The sequence below is a fragment of the Bemisia tabaci genome, chromosome 4 (assembly GCF_918797505.1).
Source record: "Bemisia tabaci chromosome 4, PGI_BMITA_v3".
NCBI classification, from domain to species: Eukaryota; Metazoa; Arthropoda; class Insecta; order Hemiptera; family Aleyrodidae; genus Bemisia; species Bemisia tabaci.
In genome coordinates, this window is record NC_092796.1 from 15,309,495 (window position 1) to 15,329,330 (window position 19,836).

General features: G+C 40.1%; 1 protein-coding gene and 1 long non-coding RNA gene across 4 annotated transcripts in view; one reads left to right on the forward strand and one right to left on the reverse strand.

The window, feature by feature from the left end:
• Positions 1 to 7,741, reverse strand: LOC109034405 (uncharacterized). Of its 2 annotated transcripts, none has more exons than XR_002009142.2 (2): positions 6,923 to 7,741; positions 1 to 694 (listed from the first exon to the last, which is right to left on the reverse strand). It is a non-coding gene; the product is annotated as an uncharacterized lncRNA (long non-coding RNA). The 2 variants fall into 2 exon arrangements; XR_011899709.1 differs by lacking the exon at positions 6,923 to 7,741 and adding an exon at positions 2,514 to 3,463.
• The window catches only part of LOC109034403 (carbohydrate sulfotransferase 5), a 26,898-nt gene continuing 13,571 nt past the window's right edge, over positions 6,510 to 19,836 (forward strand). Inside the window, exons 1-7 of one of the 2 annotated variants that reach the window (XM_019047526.2) lie at positions 6,512 to 6,980; positions 7,937 to 8,072; positions 8,617 to 8,726; positions 9,780 to 10,015; positions 13,508 to 13,709; positions 14,398 to 14,577; positions 16,012 to 17,618. In XM_019047526.2, coding sequence (XP_018903071.2) covers positions 6,967 to 6,980; positions 7,937 to 8,072; positions 8,617 to 8,726; positions 9,780 to 10,015; positions 13,508 to 13,709; positions 14,398 to 14,577; positions 16,012 to 16,375 — 1,242 coding nt within the window. In that variant the 5' untranslated portion in view covers positions 6,512 to 6,966 and the 3' untranslated portion in view covers positions 16,376 to 17,618. Of the gene's footprint in view, positions 6,981 to 7,936; positions 8,073 to 8,616; positions 8,727 to 9,779; positions 10,016 to 13,507; positions 13,710 to 14,397; positions 14,578 to 16,011; positions 17,619 to 19,836 lie in introns of those variants that run through there. The other variant, XM_072299419.1, reaches the window with a different exon arrangement.

Consider the following 19,836-nt stretch of genomic DNA (forward strand, 5'->3'; position numbering starts at 1 on the left):
TTACCTCGGTAAATTGCATTAATTTATTTTTATTTCTTTCTTTTCCAGATTCCTGAGTACCTATCAGATTTTACAGTATTCAAAACTAAAAGATACAGAATTTCGATGGATATTTTCTGACAGTTGCGGTGGTGACTGTGATGGGTCATATTGACTCAAAAGGATTACTCCATTTAGGTACTGAAGTTCATGCGATGATAAGTCAGTGCCAGTTCAAGAACCGACAATGACACTCTGAACTGAACTTCACCGTAAGCCGCCCACACTGAACACAATTGCTGTGGTTGAGAAATCTCCAGGGCTGATTATCCTTGCACTTTAATTCAGATTTCATTTAGCAGTGCCACTGGAATGTTAATTGAGGAAAAAGTGCCGAAGAAAGCTCTGGATATGGAATAAAATGCAGATTTAAAACCATTTGAGTCTATCATACCCCAGCCGGTCGCTGAGTATCAAGGCAATCATACACGCTGCCACGACGTACAACGTATACATGGCTAGGTGTGTGCTTAGGGCGTGTTTGAGAAATTACTGATTATCATTCAAAACTAATGAGTTATACTGTGTTTGGTGAGGAAGTCCGCAACGATGACACTCAGCGTCACGCCGATGATCACTCCCAGAATCAACATGGTTAGGCTGAAGGGTCACTACCAACGCAAAGCAGCTTTAGAGGTGGTTCTGTTGTCTCCGACTGAAAATCGAAAAGTTTGCCAAATTAACCTAAAGGACGATCATCGGATCAGTGCTGGAAATTGTGAGCTGAAAATGTGAATCATGAGTCTTTCCTCGACAGTCGTAATTTCGTAGTGTCCCCCTCCCCCCCCCCCCCCCCGGCAAATTCGAACAAATTTATTCGAATCGCTCCGAGTGACTTCGTTTCGTCCTTGATCCTCGCATCGATTGCTGAAAATTGCACTTTCTTTTTCAGGGAGCGATTCAGCCGGCCACCGATGACTCTCATTTTCAGCGTGTTGCTTAGTTCTAATTTTTGCAAGCCGACAACCCTGCCTGGCATCTTTGCGATCAGCTATTAAAGTATTATAATCTTTGCTAAATAAATATATTCTGATTAGTAAAATATGGTACCATGTTGACGGCAGCATGGTGAATCAACAGGGCCGGATTAGCGTAGGCGAGCCCGGGATGCTGGCGGGTTCAAGGGGACCACACATTTGCGGGTCGCATACTCTCTAAATTGAAGGCGGTTTCCCAAAAACCGGAGGACTCATTTAAGGTTATGTCCCCCACCGTCATTTTCGTCGAGGAAAGCAAAAATATTAAAAACGCACTCGGATTAGTTTTTTCATGCATAATAATATGTAATTTCATGAAAATACTACATATCCAAAGCTGAGGCAGGAGCCTCGAAGCATTCTTTCGAAGAAACAGCAACCAGATCGCTGATTTTTTTCTACGCCGGGCAAGTTTTCCCTCTCGAATGACAGGAGAAGTAGAATCGAGTCAAGGTGCTCGCAAAACAAGAAGCAGCTAGAGTGCCCTCTGTCAGTGTCGTATGCAACGAACACTGAACGGATTTCATTGTAACGCCTTCCGTGATGCAACTATTCGGGCTTCATGGATGTCCATGTTGCATATGCACGAGAGAGAAGGAGTTTTAACTCGCCAGACACTCTCTCCGCTTCACAGGCGGCGCCGCGCCGCGCCATCTCATAGACACGAATAGTTGCTCACGGATGTAAGATGTGAGCATAAAACTACCAAGTGCAGAGCCTGTCAAAGAATCTGTCGGAATCATTTTACGAAAAGGGTCCGCAAAACGCGGATTTTATGAGATCACCGAAATTTCAGTATGAGGCTCTCAGGTCCTCAACGGTCATTAGGAGCCCCAAATACTATTTTAAGGGCCCCATGACACCCAAAATATCAGTCTTAGTGTCCCTCTAAACCCTTTCTTTTAGACTGAAAGGGCCTAAAGGATTTGGTCGGATTTCTCGGTAAAACAAAAAATTAAAAATAGTGGTATAGTAATAAAAAAAGGGGCAGGGGGGCCCGTGGTCAGGGGCCCGTGGTCAGGGGCCCGGAGAGCTACAGGACCTCGGCACCTTGGTTAATCAACCGACCTCTGTGCAACATGGGGCAAGCGAATAAAATAATTGTTTTGGCGATTTGAACAATTCTTTAATGGCCTCCGTGGCGGACACGTTTCGTTATCAACATGGCATCAACATGATACCGACTTGTGGCCAACAGGTACCAATATGGTACCAACATGGGATGATGTTGAGCCCTAGCCGGTAACATATTGGTCCCACCAAGTTGATGCCATGTTAGCATCAACATGGTACTCATATCATAATAGGGCTCAAATTTAACATCTATTTTGGTACCATGTTGATACCAGCATGATCTCTTCATGGCACCAACCTGATATTTTTTAGCAGCACATAGTCCTTTACTTCAACTTAGCTCCCTCCTCTATGATATACGTCAACGATTATTCATATTATACATGCAGTTATTTATATGTTTTAGTTTTAAGTATCACTTGCCTTTTGAACAAACAAAGAGAGTAAAAATCATGAAACGTCACCAAGGAGTCAAGAGCTAGGACTGAGAGTTCGTGGCGTTCGAAGTCGGCGAATCACGCATTACATCATTATTAATTTGAGGGACCTGGGTCTAGAGACAAGGCGCATAAGTGCATAAAGTTCAAACTGACTTTTTGATGCTTAAAAATTGGAATTTGGGTGCGAATTTTTCATAGAGTATGCATTAAGACTAGTTTTACTTGAAGCCTTAATATCCTCATTTTTTCAGAATCTGCACTTATGCGCCCTGTCCTCTAAGCCCCTCAATTCAAATCAAGTCTTCTTATCATTGCTGTTACTCGCATCGCGTGTACAGTGCGTCAAAATGAAAGTTAAATGAGACACGTTGAATTTTGATGCACCTATATTTTTTATACAGAATTTCGAAGCACAACGGAAGGACCCTGAGTTAAAGTGAAGATGCAAGTAAAAGATTTTCAAGGGTAGCGATGATATGAGCGCGCGGTGGGGGGGGGGGGGGGGGTAAATCTAATCCACACATTGACTCGAATGAATTTGAGCCAATCAAGTTAAGGTCCTCTTGGTACTTATCAAGGACCAGATCTGTATTGACATTGAGCGATATCGGCCCGGCTTACTGGTAGAAATCTCGGAGCGAAATCCGTGGGCGTGGAGGGTATTTGACTCCGGGGCCTATTTTGTCCCCCAAAACCGGAGTGATACGAGTCCAAGGCGGAATCTACTCTTTTTGCGGGGTGAGTCCCGCTCTCACAGAGTGAAATGAACTCTTCTCACGGAACAGATACCAACCCTTAATCATATCACTCGGATTTTTGAGGCCAAAATAGGCTCGAATCTGGAGTAGAATTCACTCCGGATTTTACCCGGAGATTTTTAAGGGTGCTGTGAATCGCAACGGCGAGTTACGAAGGTTTTGCGGGTCTTCCGTTGACAGTAGCGTAGCTAGGAATTCTTTAAGGGAGGGGGGGGGGGGTCCATTCAAAAACGTGACGGTAAATTTACATTATTAATTTAGTGTACGTTCCTGATAATATTTTATGTCTGCCCTCCAAAAGTAAAAAAAGAGGAACAATTAACGATGCTACCGGGGGGAGGGGGGTCCAGGCCCCCTGCCCCCCCCCCCCCCCCCCCCATTGTCTACGCCACTGTCCGGGAGGGTCGATGGCTTGAGCAACTTGAGTGATTCGTGAAATGCAGTAGCGCAAGCGAAACGGAGTTTCACTAACTCCCCCACAAACATTTTTCCAGGCCCCCATTTTCCAATTCAGTTCCAAAATAATTCCCTCACCTCTCCTCTCCTTCCCTCCTTCCCCCTGAAACACTCCTATCCTGAGCCTTGATGTCCATACGGAACATGTCGAGAAAATTGCCTTTGGGGGGGGGGGGGGGGGGGGGGAGGATTAGTAATCTGGTCCGTGTCACATATTCATGAGTGAGGTAGGATTCAAATGTATTAGACCGCTACATTTATTAATACAATTCTGTACCATGCTGCATGCGTCTCGAACGTTTTCAATATTTTAACACTATCAAATATGTTGCAAATGATAACCATCCGCTTATCTGCCTAATAGATGCAATGCACTCTTCTTGAAACGAAAGCAATTAGTACCGACAGAATTTATTCAGGTGCGCATAACCATACAAGTCCCTATACACGTACAGACACTCACTAAATTTTTCAGAACTCACATTTGATGAATTGACAAATTCCTCAATCGACTGTGAGACCGGAGGGTAAATGATATTTTTGAAAGATACCTAATTATTGTCACCCACATCGAAATAATTAGAAATCAGAACTTGGGCGCTTAGAAATATGTTTTTAACTTCATTTCTCGGCGTTAATTTGTGGGAGTGATTGGTGGTAAAATTACGCCTCCCCTTCCTTTCTGTTTTGTCCATTTGAGTCAATTTTTAGGCAATTTTCGACATTTTTTGAAGTTATACCCCCACATCTACCTATGAGAGTTGAAAATGACGTCTCTTTGCCACTCTGTCAGTGGTACGGAATGTATTATTGTTTTTTCTTGGTAATATCATACTGGAATGGACCAGAGGCTGAATCTCTTCAAATCAAGACATTTCAAAAATCCCATGCAAATGTGCTGGTTATACGCGCTCAAATTCCCATCGATTTCCGATCAAATGGTGACTGGTGCGCACCATCTACCATCAAATTAATGCGGCCTGCAAAAATTTGATGGTAGATGATGGAACTGTGGGGCTCATCCGTCATCTGATTTCCACACAACGAGAAAGAAGATAGAAGATATTTATCTCTTTTAATGTAGAGTCTTGAATGAAAACACCGTGTTCATTCCTAAAATTTTCATCAGAAAAGTATCGAAATGCGTCCAACTAGAGTTAAAATTTCAAAAAAAATTCAGGATCTTATATTGAATGCATATAATTCAAAAGTCATTTTTGCTGAAAGTTCAAAAAGGAAACATAAATTTTCTGCAGACATTGATGAAAAATCTTCGTTACGGAAGTCTCGAAATGCGTCCAAATGGAGTTAAAATTCCAACAATTTTCAGGATCTTTCTGAATGCATACATGCATTTTTTGTTGAAAGTTCAAAAAGGAAACGTAATTTTTCTGCAGACATTGATGGAAAATCTTCGTTAAGGAAGCCTCAAAATGCGTCTAATTAGATTACAAATGTCTACAATTTTCCGGGGGAGGACCCCCGGACTCCCTCCGGACTTGGAGGTTTTCCATACCCCCCAGACCCCCCGGTAGCAGAGAGACCCCGCAAACCTCCCCCCCCTCCCCGAAACAAAATTCTGGCTAAGTGCCTGCCGTGTACGTCACACCATGAGGAGACTTTCTAGGTTTTGATCCTTCCTAGCAAAACCCCTCCCCCCCCCCCCGGCCGTCCTCAATTTTAAAGAGCTTGAAAGTCTCAAAATTTGCGGGAGGAAGAGCTGAAAACTAATTCACTAAGTGGCAAAGTTCGAGGGAAATCCAGGAGGGCTAAAAATGGCGTCAACGACAATTTAGATCTTTAATGTATGGATAAGGATAAAATAATGGATAAAATAGTGGAGCAGAAGTGCTTATGTGCGTCGGTGTGTCGCTTTCATGCTAAAGCGGTAGCTACCTACACTACCGTGCTAAGGAAGAGCGCCGTCTGAACATTCGGGAGTTGCCAAATTTCCTTCGATAAAATGTTTATTATTTAGGAGAGTTATGAATATTTTTCGTTGAAATTTTCAGAAATTTTTAAGCAGAAATTGCGAACAAAATTATCTGAAAAATTGGAGGGAAAATAGTCATGATTTTAGCATGAAATTTGTGTTTCATCAAAAGGCATGTTGCAACGTCTGAAGGCTCGTGCGGCGTTTTTCCTTTTAGCACGGCAGTACAAACCCCCCCTCCCCCCTATCCCCACACCCCATTCACACGCCGTTCGCTTGTTCAAGCTTCGTCCAACTGCATGCTTATCGTCAGTTTATACACCCATTAAAGTTTGATGCGTCACTTCTGCTCCTCGATGTCAAAAATTTGATGAGCTTATTAGACAGCAGTTTTAATCATTCGACCAAAGATGTGTTATGAGCACAGCCCAGCCTATGCTACACCTCTACTGTTGCTTTTCATCACCCACGTTACACAATTTCCAGTGCCTATGCGTCTTTGGATTATGGTCTGATCATGGAAATATTTGCGAACATTTTCTATTTATTTATTTATTTATTCCGCCTCGACTTATGCCACCAATGATGTCAACGCACTTATTCCATTGATTGTGAATTAATAGTAACTGGAGTGATCCATACTTAGGCTCTTGAAATGCGGTATCTTGGATTTCGTCAGATCATCGAGCCACGCTGAAGTTTGTATTGTTTTGCCGACCGATTTCCTTTTATCATTTTTCGATGTGAAGTATGTCACTTGTTGGTACTGCCATCAGTAGTGTATCGCTTCGCAAGTGCTCCTGTGTGTGTAATATTTTCCTCCACTCTGAAATTGCGTTGATGGGGGAAAACAAACTGGGATGTTAAAGTGAATGAGAAAAATATTTTTGCAACGGTTAGATAGGGATGGATGTACGGCATTTTTTGTTTGTGCTAGAATGATTGGAGACATAATGTTGGAATATCCTATACCTGTTTTTTTGCGGATCGGACGGAGAACACTTTTTAAGCCGAACTCGCTTTCAGCATATTCCCTCAACGACGTCTATTCTTATGCTTAATGCAAATTATCTAAAATGATGATTTGCTATGCGATAATGAGCATGCACCAACGGGATTCAATGAAGTCGCCTTCCGAAATTGTATTTACAGTCTCGACTGGTTGATCTAATATCGTGGTGTCAATACGCTGTGCCATGCGCCACGTGTATTCTCTTTAAAAGTTACAGACTTTCAAAGACTTACCTACGTCCTTTTGATAAAAATCCCACATTCGCCGACTTAAAGTTATGCTCAAATCCTGGTAAGTTTCTGGTTGAACGTTTTTATGCTGCTGACTAATTCAGTATCGTTGATACTCGAAAATATGGTTCACTTATTTAACATTTATGCCTTCAGGAAATTCTGTCAATTAGTTGTAGCATAATCCATTCAATTAACTTGTTCAGACAATACAATCTTCTCAAAACTGAAATTATGACCCTCATCTCTTCCTCTCGATACTCTTAAAACACTGGATGTAATGGTCCATTTTTCTTATCTTTATTTTGTCCTCTTGCTCTATCACTAACTCATTTTTCTTATTCTTCCTCTATGATTCACTTATTTAATCTTTATGCCTTCAGAAAATTCTGTTAAGTAATTGCAGCATATTTAATTAAATGAACTTTTTTAGACCTTAAGACCGTAAAATTTTCTAAAAAATGAAATGATGACCGTAATTTTTTTCCTCTCAATACCCCTAAAACACTGGATGTAACGGTCCGTTTCTTATCTTCCTTATCTTTCTAATCTTTCTTATCTTTGTTTTCTCTTTTTTTCTCCTACTCTCTTACTAATTCATTTTTCCTATTCTTCCTCTGTTCTTTAATGTCTCTTTAGTATCACTCACTTGCTTTTGATTATTTCTGATTTTAACCTGAGAAAGAGGATAGAACCTTAGTGATACCCATGAAAGCGAAACACAAGCATGGGACTAAAAACTCCTTCAATCCTACAGCTATGCAACTTAAGCGACTACAAAGTTGGAATAGTTGTATCACGGCGCCTTTCGCAATCATTTCACTAGGTATGTCTGCGCAGAGGAGATTACGTGTCGTCTACAGTAATGATAGATCAATTATTGAGAAACATTTTTTGAACACAAATAGGTACTTCTCAAATCCTAATAACAGTTCGTATTAAATATTGTTAATTTTTCAGGTTAGGTTAATTTTTTTAGGTAGAAGCTACTTTAAAGAGATCTATGTTTTTTCACAGGTTGGCGAGGAACGCAATATTTAAAGCCAAATACACAAAATGGGCATTTCTAGCACTCTTGGCAATTGTGAGCTTCATCAGTTTGCTGCCTCTGACCAGAAAGTATACAATTGTGCTAAATTCTTCTACAAAAGAGGTAAAGTTAAGCGGTTTTATCGCCTTTCAAAAATTTCCACAAAAATGGACGTCCTCAATCTCAAAAATCTCAATAAAAATAATCACTATCAGAAGTTGCAACTAACATCGAAAGTTCATCTTGAATGCCGTTTTAGCCTCTATCATCATGACCTTCTTACAAGTCCACAGCTCTTCTTTTCTTGGTAACACTATGCACCTGTTGCATTTATCTGTGAAATTTTTAGTGCTGTTATCAAAATTACTTAACTCTAGTTCATCTCTCTCGACCAACACATTTTCTTAAAATTGTAGATTTTTCTAAATAAATAAAAAAAAATCGAGGTTCTCGGGAAAATTATCTTTTCTGGAGGCGGGATTCTCTAGCAGACATTTTAAAACACCGCGGTGACGAGATGAGTGTTTTTGTAGTTTCACCGTCAAAATATGAGGAGCACACAATATTAATTACGTATTACTTCAATCGGCACAGTTGCATCGGGTTTTTTTGTGTTGCTGGCGGTTTTTTGTCACTTTTAAATTGTATTTTCATTGCGTCATTTCAGGTTCACAATACATGGACCGGGGAAGAATTGTTGGATACTCTTGACGCAGAGAGGAAAAGGATACAGTCTGCTCTGGTTAATTTCACTTTTCCCACTGAGAGTTCAACTCGGTAGGTGACATGACAGACGCATTTAATTAGAGTTTTTGGCCGGTTAGAAAAGGTATCCATTCTCATTTGTTATTGTGAGTTTGCCCTGAAATTTTCTGTGAACTTTTTTCTCTCATATAAAAATATTCATTGAGAATTTGATGAAGATATTATGATAAGTTTTCTTTTAAAAGAGAACACGTAATCGGAGATATTTAAACGTTGCAAGGGAGGTACACATTTTTCAAAAGCCATGAAAAGTGCTAAAAAAATTTTAATAGCTTAAGCCGTGCCGTAGAGCTACCCCTCCCCCCTCAAACGTGACTTAAGAGGCTGCTCCATATTATCAGGCTCCTGTGAAGAATAAATGCTCCCATGTCTCCGTGTCTCTGCTTCAAGAAAAAATTCTGGCCAAACCTTTTTTAAGCTGTTTCATTCAAATAAGGATCGATGATCTCCAATTAATCATTAGCCATTATAGCGGATTTTGGAAATTACATAAACTGCTCATGACCTCAGAATGCAATTTACACACAGGTAGGGATTCGGGCAGTTATGCGATCAGAGAGTGCCAATTCTCATGCATGCCTCCAAAATATGGTTGGTGAGACATAAATCCGCACTTATTTAGGTTGCACTATTTCAAATTTTCATTTTCTTGTTTATTCAAAAAAAAACAACAAAAAAATCCGGAGTATTATTTATATTTTTGAAGGGTATTTTTAAATAATTACCTACTGAATAATTATGCAAAGTTTCACTGATTAAAATATTGGTTATTCTGTCTTAGAATGGAATATATCAGTGAGTTGCAATGTTGCAAACCAAAAGTTGCGTTCATGATACAGATGATACTGTGTAATTAGCATTTAACCAACCAATCATTCCAGTGGCGAAGCTTGAATAATCAATTTTCGAGATTTCCCCATTTGGAGCTATAGTAAAAAGTCGATTATTAAGGAGTTTGCTGTGAACACCCTGTTCATCGATCCGTTTCCATAGGTTTAAATGGCAGATCAATCGATGTATCGCAAAGCACGCCACGCCACTGAACCATGCTTTGTGTTCTTATAGATCTATCAAAGAGTTACTACTAGAGGAAGGAGGTGCTCAACATATGACGATCATTATTAGCTACTGGAGAAGTGGGTCAACTTTTCTCGGTGATATTCTGAATAGTCATCCAGCTACGGTCTATTTTTATGAACCGTTCAAAAGCTACCGAGCACAACAAATCAGATCACCGCCGCATTCTGAGGAAGCCTACCAGCTGCTTACACAACTTCTAAACAGCAACTACTCTGACACAGGTCCGTACCTATTTGTAAAAAGTATTTGGTTATCCCCGCCTTTTTTAATACTTGGGATGTTTAGCTTAACGACAGCATACAATTGACAAGAAACATTGTTAAAACATTAGTAACAATTGATAAATTTCTGCCATTTCCTTGGAATTTTGAATGTAGAAAAAAATTGATTTTGAAAACTATTATTAGTACCAGGGGCCTTTGGCCACTACGCTGCCGACAACCAATGCGGAAGAAAACAACATACGTAAAAAGTCGTAGAACAACCGTGTTCAAGTTATCTCGGAGATTAATGGATTCAAATACCGTTAATGTTTTATTTCTGATCAATGTTTTTAAAAGAATACACACTGTTATTCTAATGAGTTTCCGAAAATTTTCCTGGGTGATTTAAAATAGATAAAAGAAAATTTGACTTAAAACGCATAATATCCGAAATCTAAGCTCAGATTCGGCTTCCTCGTGAAAAATCGATGCAAATTCATGTATCATATGTCACCATATCATGAAGGAAAGAGATTAACGTAGGCGTGTAGATTCTAACATTTCAGTCCGACGTGGCAACATGGGTATGATTCGGAGTGGGTCAGCTGATGAGTAAGAAGAAGTTTGTTTTCTCGGAAACGGACGAACCAAATGCTTAACGCCGGCGCCTGGCGGCGTAGCTCAAACGTTTGGATTCTGTGCCTACTTCCGCATACCGGCCGGCTTTGATAGAATCTTTACGCCTACGATTACCCTCTTTTCTTTACAGGGTGTTCGAAAAGTCCCCTCCCCCCCCTCTAACTTTTGACCTAATTGAGGTAGAGATTTGAAACTTGGAGGGTGTTCCTAGATCAAAGGGAGCTACTTTTTGACCCCCCCCCCAAAATTTTGGGGGGCCCCATTTTGGGGGGGTTACGGACCCTAACTTTTAATTTTCAAATGGGAAGACCCCCTTTGTGATACCTCGTTCGAAAGAGCATAAAAAAAGAAAATTTTTCGCGCAAACCGGAAGTCATTATCTCAAACCGTTTCAAAATGGCGGCCGGTCAAAGTTCCAAATGGCCGAAAATTGGCACCTCTGCTATTTGCACATGGATTTGCTTGAAACTCGGTATCTGGGGGTATTTTGGCACGAGAAAAACGAATTTAACGTTAGATTTTCAAAAAAACCCTAATTTTTCAAAATGGCGACCGGTTTAGGCTCAAAAAGGCCGAAAATTTGACAAACTCGATTTTTTTGCCAATGGATTCACCTGAAATTCGGTATCTGGGGGTATTTTGACCCGAGAATAACGAATTCAACGTTAGATTTTTAAAAAAACCCTAATTTTTCAAAATGGCCGCCGATTAAAGTTCAAAATGGTCAACAATTGGCAACCTCGACTTTTTGCCGATAGATTCGCCTCAAACTCGGTGAAATAACGTCGAATTCGTTTGTCTCCCACCCAGATACCCTCAAACACCGAGTTTGAGGCGAATCTATCGGCAAAAAGTCGAGGTTGCCAATTGTTGACCATTTTGAACTTTAATCGGCGGCCATTTTGAAAAATTAGGGTTTTTTTAAAAATCTAACGTTGAATTCGTTATTCTCGGGTCAAAATACCCCCAGATACCGAATTTCAGGTGAATCCAGTGGCAAAAAAATCGAGTTTGTCAAATTGTCGGCCTCTTTGAGCCTAAACCGGTCGCCATTTTGAAAAATTAGGGTTTTTTTGAAAATCTAACGTTAAATTCGTTTTTCTCGTGCCAAAATACCCCCAGATACCGAGTTTCAAGCAAATCCATGTGCAAATAGCAGAGGTGCCAATTTTCGGCCATTTGGAACTTTGACCGGCCGCCATTTTGAAACGGTTTGAGATAATGACTTCCGGTTTGCGCGAAAAATTTTCTTTTTTTATGCTCTTTCGAACGAGGTATCACAAAGGGGGTCTTCCCATTTGAAAATTAAAAGTTAGGGTCCGTAACCCCCCCAAAATGGGGCCCCCCAAAATTTTGGGGGGGGGTCAAAAAGTAGCTCCCTTTGATCTAGGAACACCCTCCAAGTTTCAAATCTCTACCTCAATTAGGTCAAAAGTTAGAGGGGGGGGAGGGGACTTTTCGAACACCCTGTATGCTATGGTAACATATGATACATGAAATAGGATCGATTTTTCACGAGGAAACCGAATCTGAGCTTAAATTTTGGGTATGATGCGTTTCAAGTTGAATTTTCTGAATTTGAAAATTTAAGACGGCGGACGTAGCCTAAATTGATACATCGGCTCCCATTCCATCGATTAAATTCGAATTTTTTGTCTAATTTCGAAAAACCAAGGTGGCGGGCGTGGCCTAAAACACTAGCTCGGTTCCTGCTCGTCGGATTTTCGTAAAACTTGGTGCCAAGGGGAGGGAGGGGGAGGAAAGAAATTTTCAAGCACTGCAATCGATATGTCGCAGGCAAATAGTAAAATTAGGCATTTTGTCAAATGCCTAGGCAAATAGTCAAATACTAGGGGGCTATGCCCCCTGACCGCTACGCGGTCCAAACCCCCTGAAGGCGCTCCACGCCATCAATGGGCCCTAATTTTTACCTCCTATCAGTGTTAGTTTTCTTTTTCCCCTCAAAAATTACTATATGAGGTATACTTTACTTTTAGAATGAAATAATTTTTGGTTTTGATGAATATTTTAGTTCGTTTTAGTCCGTTTTTTTATATCAGTGAAAAATTTAACATCGTCCGAGTTTCTGAATTGTTGTAATAAATGCCCTTTAATTATCATTAAAACCGAGCAGAGTCAAGAATAATTAATTGCTCGAAGTCATATAGTTTTGCGGCGACTTTACCGTCGCCCGAGCCAGGGACGGGAAAAGGAGTACGCTCCACGAACATATTATTACACGCTTATCAGTCACACAAGGTGGGTTGAATATGAATTCTTGAAAATTTATCAACATACTTTCCCTAATCAGCCCATATCTGATTGCTTTCTTTGGTGACTCAATGTTGGTAAAGCGTAAAAAATTGACGGGGCAGACTACTAACAAAATACTTTAATTGAGTTATCTGAGATGGTGACCTTCATAATCAACAAGTTTATAATTTGCACTAACGCATTCTGTAGTTCAATGAGCCCACTTAACCGAGTAGCATTAACCAAAAACAAGATAGGTGAAGCGCAAGCGCACTCTTTGGTGCAATGAGTCAACTTGATGGAGCAGTTTACCATCAATTTTGTCTCGGTGAACAGATTTGTAATAGCTAGTAGCAACTAATTGAAAATGATTGATTTCCCTAAAGACGTTGTGGACAATACAATGCCGTTGGTTATTCTATCAATTTTTTCATGTATACGGCACCAAATTTTAATTAACAAAACCAAGATGGTTATCCGCGCACGGTCATTTTTTTCCGTGCAGTGAAACTTCATTTTTCAATTCCTAAATTCAAAAGTAATTGATACCGTATAGACACTCTCAAGCAGATTATGTTCCCTCAAGCGCACTCATTATGCTCGTTTTATGTGTTTCAGAGGCGTATTTAGAATTTGAAAAAAACAGAAATTCCTTTGTCAAACAAAAAAATATTCCGCTGCACAGAGTCTGTAAGCATAAGGGCGCTAAATGTTTTGAGCCTCATTTTCTTTCGCAGTTTATGAAACTTTATCCCTTTATGGTGATGAAAATAACCCGACTTCGACTGAGCCTCATAGAGCCGTTTCTCATCAGCTTAAGGTAGGAAAACACAAAGTATCTTTTGACTCAATTTTTACCCACTTTAAAACTTTTCATCGACAAAAGACAAGTAATAATTGTTAATCCCCATAAAGTAGAAACAAAAAGAGTTCCACCGTACAGGGTGTTCCAATGCCAGAATGCTTGCAGGAGCGTGTTGTGAGAATCAAAATAAGAATTTTCTCTCCTTTGTAGGTAGTTTTCATTTCCAAAAACGCCCCTATCGGAGCTACGGCTCTACAAATGAAGGAAATCATATAGTTCTGTCTTAGGTTTATTCTTAAGTATTAAAGTAAGTATCGTCGAAAAATGCTTTCACATTCGCTTTTTGCGTCTGAATGGATTCTGACTTTTCGTTGATGTTTTAAAAATTTCCCTGAGATTGGGGTTTTCGTGAGCAAAAGGAGGGGCCACGCTTACGTCACGCGCTCCTTATATATGGATAAATAAAACAAAAACTATAAACTTATACCCTTCATGCTCTTTTTGGATGCCTTAATTTTAAAATAATCTAAAAATGCTCAGAGGGAGCGGGAGAGCTATAGTTAAACCTTCCTCTATTCATACGAAAAATAAAAGGACTAGGCACATCTAGGCCAAGAGGCAAAGTTATAAAAAACTTCCTGGATCCGGATGGACTGAAATTTAAGGAAGAGTCGCAGATGATTCATTCAAATCCCTATTCCAGGTATAATTTGCGAGTTATCCTTTTGGTGCGGGATCCTCGAGGGATAATGACATCAAGATCCCACCATGCATGGTGCAACAAGGATCCAGATTGTGCTCAGCCGCTTCATACATGCTCAGATATGATTGCAGATTATGCGACAGCCATTCGCTTTTCCGAAATGTTCCCGAAGCGATTCATGTAAGTTATAATCCCATCTCTCATCCTCAATGAAAAGTAACGCAATTTACAGCTTTTTTTTTTTTTTGAGTTTGGTAACATTACTGGAATCATCATTTATGAGGTCCGTATGTGTGTAAAACATGGGCGAAGCTAGAAGAGCCCCCGGGGCCGAGCCCCCCCCCCCCCCCCTCTCAGAGAGGCGATGGCCCATTCCCTGAAAAGCTGTGACTAGTAGTAATGACTGTTAGTAATGACTATTCATTCTAAGGATACGTCGAACAGATAAACAACATAACGCATTGGAACTTGAAACTTTCCATTAATTTCCCCTTGAGTGCAAAGAACATACTCACTCTGATGTTGATCAGGATTTGTCCTAAAGAAGACAGTTTCTTGATTTGCTTTTGAGGAAATACATCATATGAGGAAATCAGGCAATGCGGAAGGTAGCTAGGCTGGTTCCAGGTAAAAGCCGCTTATTTTTCAAATTTGTAGAATTGCTCGGAGTCGAGCAAAAAGTCTCTGGATATTTTGTGGGCAATAGGTACCGCGTTACTCCTGCTTTGAAACGGTCGCATCTTTTGAATTCTGTGTGTACGCAGCCAGAACACGAGTTGAGCGTCATTTAGTGGTAGCGACTCGAAATCAGATCAAGTGCCTTCAGACATTCGTATAGGTGATACCGCATTGCTCCCGAGTTCAAATAGTCGTATCACTCGACTTGAAACGACCAGTAGTGACACCTTCCTCAGCTGACCTCGAGGTTGATTTCATGAGGCGGTTTTGACTTGACTAGGCAAGTTCAATACTATATTTTACACAGGTTAGACCCCTGAAAAATGAATTTGGTCCACAATATGATCCAGTATTCTTAAGAATTTTATAATGCGTTTAGTATCGATAACTGGAAATCAATATTTTTTCCCCTCCACGTCCATTTTTTTGTTTCACTAATTGATAAGCCTCCGAATAATGCAATTTTGAAGAGTGATCATGTGACCTTTTTCTGAAACAAGCCTTATTGTATAGCGGCCCACTTGATAAATCATTTTGAACGCACTTTCTCCCGACTCCACCTCTTTTAAATAAACTCACGAAAAAAAAGTAAAACAGCTTTTTACAGCAGGTATAGGGAAAATAAACGCTCGATCCTCCATGTAACTTTATGTGTCACAAGTAGGGGCCCTCCTTTGAAAATTTTAATATTTTCGAGGGTGCCCCCTCCCTGGTCCTTCTAGGGGTCAGGAGATCGTGCCCCCCCCCCCCCCCAAGTATATCCCCTGGATTTTTAGGAGTCCAAATCGGAACATGTTATCTCAATAATTGAAAAATTCATGGCATGTCGAGCCCCCCCCCCCCCTCCCCGCCTACCCCGGTACATTTCCCTCAAAGAATAATTATGGGTAAATCTATGTATTCCTGAGCTTACTTGAATGTTTACACCTTTTGCAGGGTGCTTCGTTATGAAGAGTTGGCCTTTGAACCTCTGAAGAAAACAAGGGAGCTGTTTAGATTTATGGGGCTAAAACTGCACCGCAGTGTATTGAAGTTCCTTTTAACGCACACTAAGTTCAAGGCAGGTGGTGCCTTTGGCACTTTTCGCAACTCAACAGCCACCGCTTTAGCGTGGCGCACCACCTCACCAGAACGCATATTGAACATCCAGTCTCAGTGCGAGATCGCCATCCGGCTTTGGGGCTACCGATTTATTAGGAATTTCATGGACCTTCAGAATTTTTCGCCTCTCAAGCCTAATTTCACTGTCGCCAAACATTTCCGTCTTGATGCTGAGGAGGGTGTAAATTGCAAAATATGAAATTTATTACTCAAGTAACCAAGACTCGAAGAAAATGACATGAGAGGAGAATACACGGTACAATGATTTAAACTAAAAGTCAGCAAAATATAAGGTGCCAAAAACCCTTTATAACAATGCGACGGTGAAACTACCAAACCACGTATCTCGGTTTGCGACGTCGCAGACTTCCTGTCATACTTTATTTTTTAAATGAAAAACTACTTAACATCCAGTCTTGAAAATTTCTGTGATTTTTCCTCTTTGTGCGGAGAAAATTCCGTGAAAATTTCAAGGAATGATATTGATTTGGTCTACTTCAAAAAAATAAAATGTGAACGTAGATTTTTAAACACCGCAAACGAGATACGTGGTTTGGTAGTTTCACCGTCGAATGCTGTCATATTAAGCCCCAGTTTATGCCCCCAAAAAATTCATATTTTTGTTCATTTTCACTTGCATCAGCTTCGTATCACAAGACTCAGAATGTTATTTTAAAAATCCGACCCCCCCCCCCCCCCCCCCCCCCAAATAATTTTCATTTCAGCTTCATGAATTGAGGGAAACACTTTTTTGGAAGAAAATAATTTTTTGGTATGATTTGATATATTTTTTCCTTTCTTTCTTTTTTTTTCTTTTTTAGTTCATTTTGTAAAATTACGCATTTTGCTATTTATGGAATATTTTTGTTTACTTTCACTTGCATCAGCACTGTATCATAAGACTATCAGTTTCATGAACTCAAGGAAGTGTTTCATTGAGAAGTTGACAAAACCTTCCCATAGATTCAAACATAACTTTTTTTAGAGTCCACGTCAAATAGTTCCAGCGCTTTTAGACTCTACTTCTAGAGTGCGGTTAAAGATAAAACTGTGCTCGGTTTCTTAGTTTAGCATTGAAAGCAAATACATGAATCATGATATCGGATCGCCTGTCGCATTCTGAACGTGCGTTGCTAATTTTGCGTGTTTTCTATTTACGCTGTAAAACCTATTTTAGCATTTTAGCAGGGTGACCTGTGACCTTATAACTCACGCACTGTGCTGGTTCTGGTTTTTAGCCAACAACCAGCACAAATTTTCAAATCAGGCAGCTAGCTGCCTAATTTGAAGTGTTATCCGTCCACTTAGTTTTAGAACTGAATACTTTTAAACTGAATATGCACATAATATAAGTATTGTTCTTAATAAGAATACTAAGTAGTTACCTCATTAAGCACTTTTTTATGAGATTTTTTATTGAAAATACAATTTTTTTAAAGTAAGTTCTCCATTGGTTTTCTTTTTTAGTTTTTATTCTGAATAAAGCATAGCCTGTTTTTAGCGAAAAAGAACCAAGTGTTTTGAAAAGCAGGGGGTCTGCTCGTTAGTTGTTGGCCAAACTCTCCATAAAGAGACAGTAAACTAAAGCAATTAAAAAGCAATCGTTGACTGCGTTCGGGAAATACTTACATTAATTTTCGACGTTGCTGACCCCTCGTCTCTCTTTATTTTTTATTCTTTCCTCGTTTATTTTGTATCAGTAAACTAATCGACAAATCATAAAATTCAAACACAAGGACGGATTCTTCCTCAGATCTCCGAAGGAACCTTTTTATGCCTGGCGTATTTTTAAAATGCACTGAAAAAGACTAATGTAGATTATTTATGACGTAACCAGTCGGGAACAAGAGTTGTTGATGACGGAACCAGTTTTGCAGATATTTCAAGTCTCAGCGGTGGCTGGTGGCTGTGCCTACGATTTTCGCTCTGAAGGATCGAGAGGCTGTAAAAAGAAAGGCTTTTTAAAGTTCGTATCCTGCCGATCTGAGCGATCGAAATTCTTGACGAATTCTCAGCACCGCAGTAATTTCCTTGCAAGTTCTCATCGCGATACCGGGCAATCATGAAATATTGCAGATTTTTCCGGCGAATGAAGTCAAGTTCACTTTACTTCTATAGTCCAGTACCACATGTACAAATAAGAGGTCCCGTGTGCAGCTTCGTGGGTAAGTAAAATTGTTGTGATATGTCATTCTCTTCTTTAGGATGTCTAGAATCAGAATTTCGATGGTGTCAAGTTCAAAAATTGAACCGACGCCCAGAATTCAAGATGGCGTCCAAGATGGCCGCCGCCATGGTGAAAGTTTTAAATTTTGCGGATAGCGTCGAGTCAGATGTCGATTCCTATGTAAAATGACACGAGGAATCCGAATATCACATTTAAAAACACCCCCGACCCAAAGGAGGGCTCCAAATCCAAGATGGCGGCCAAAAATACCACTCAGGGGTACTAATTTGCCTATACGGGTCCAAGTGCATAGTGATGTATCAATTATTAGGTTTTCGGGGTCGTAGAGTCCGAAAATGAGGTCCATTTTTCGCTGCGGCCCTCCAGAGACCCTAAAATCAAATATGGCGCCCAAAATGGCCACCGGTTTTACGGCTGAAACACCAATTTAGCGCAGCTATGATAAGCAATACGTTCAAAATTTAGTTTTGTGGGGCAAGGAGTTCGAATAGGAGATCAAATGTTTATTCCTACAAAAAATTAAGCCTCCGAATCGAAAATGGCTACCGACATGGTTGCCAGTTAGAGGCGCAGGCCGGTAAATGACTATTGATATTAAGGGGATTTGCCAAAGGAGCTAGGGGTTTCGATAAGGGCCGTTTTTCGGCCCATACCCTGAAATTCTTCAATTTTACGATTTTTTTGCTTCTTGGGAGTCTAAATTTTACGGAATGTGTCATGCTTTTGTCATTTTCGGCCTATTTAGGGGTCTAATGCTGGCCTAAACATGAGTCTGAAGGCTAATTTTTGCGGAAAATTCGGGTTTCTTGGCATTCGACGCGCTGCGCCCGCTGTTTCATAACGATCAAATATCATCGGAGGAGCAAATTTTCCTTCAAGTATGTTCATTAAGGGTGTAAGATATAGTCACTCTGGCTAACTTTCGTCGATGGCAACCCTTGCGCTCATAGTTAAAACGAACTTTTTAGAATTTTCTTGTTTCTCATCATTATTATTAAAATGGCATAAAAAAGGGCTACTCATCTTAAACCAGAAATAGATTCCTTGGCGGAAATTGTACGTAGCCCTCCAAAAAACTTTATGGAATTAAAAGCCCCCCCCCTCCTCCAAAGAAAAAGCCGGTGTTGCCATATTTTGTTGCCTAAAATCACAGAAAACTATTTGTGATTATTTCAGTATTTGGAGGCTGTTCTTCGTCGAGCTCATTCAGCAAAGTTCAAAACCCTTGATTTTTCATACGTAACGATCACATGACTAGTGAATATGCACATGCATTTATCTATTATTATTTTGTTCATTACATGTATTTATCTAAAGAGACTCCCATCGTGGCGCGGCATTGCCACATATCATCGGGAAAAAATCGAGAAAATTATTCCGAGTTGGCCCAAGATTTGAGCCATTATTTCGCATTATGCGCATTAAATAAATACGTAGGACTCAAATTACTGTATTCAGGGATGCAAATAGAT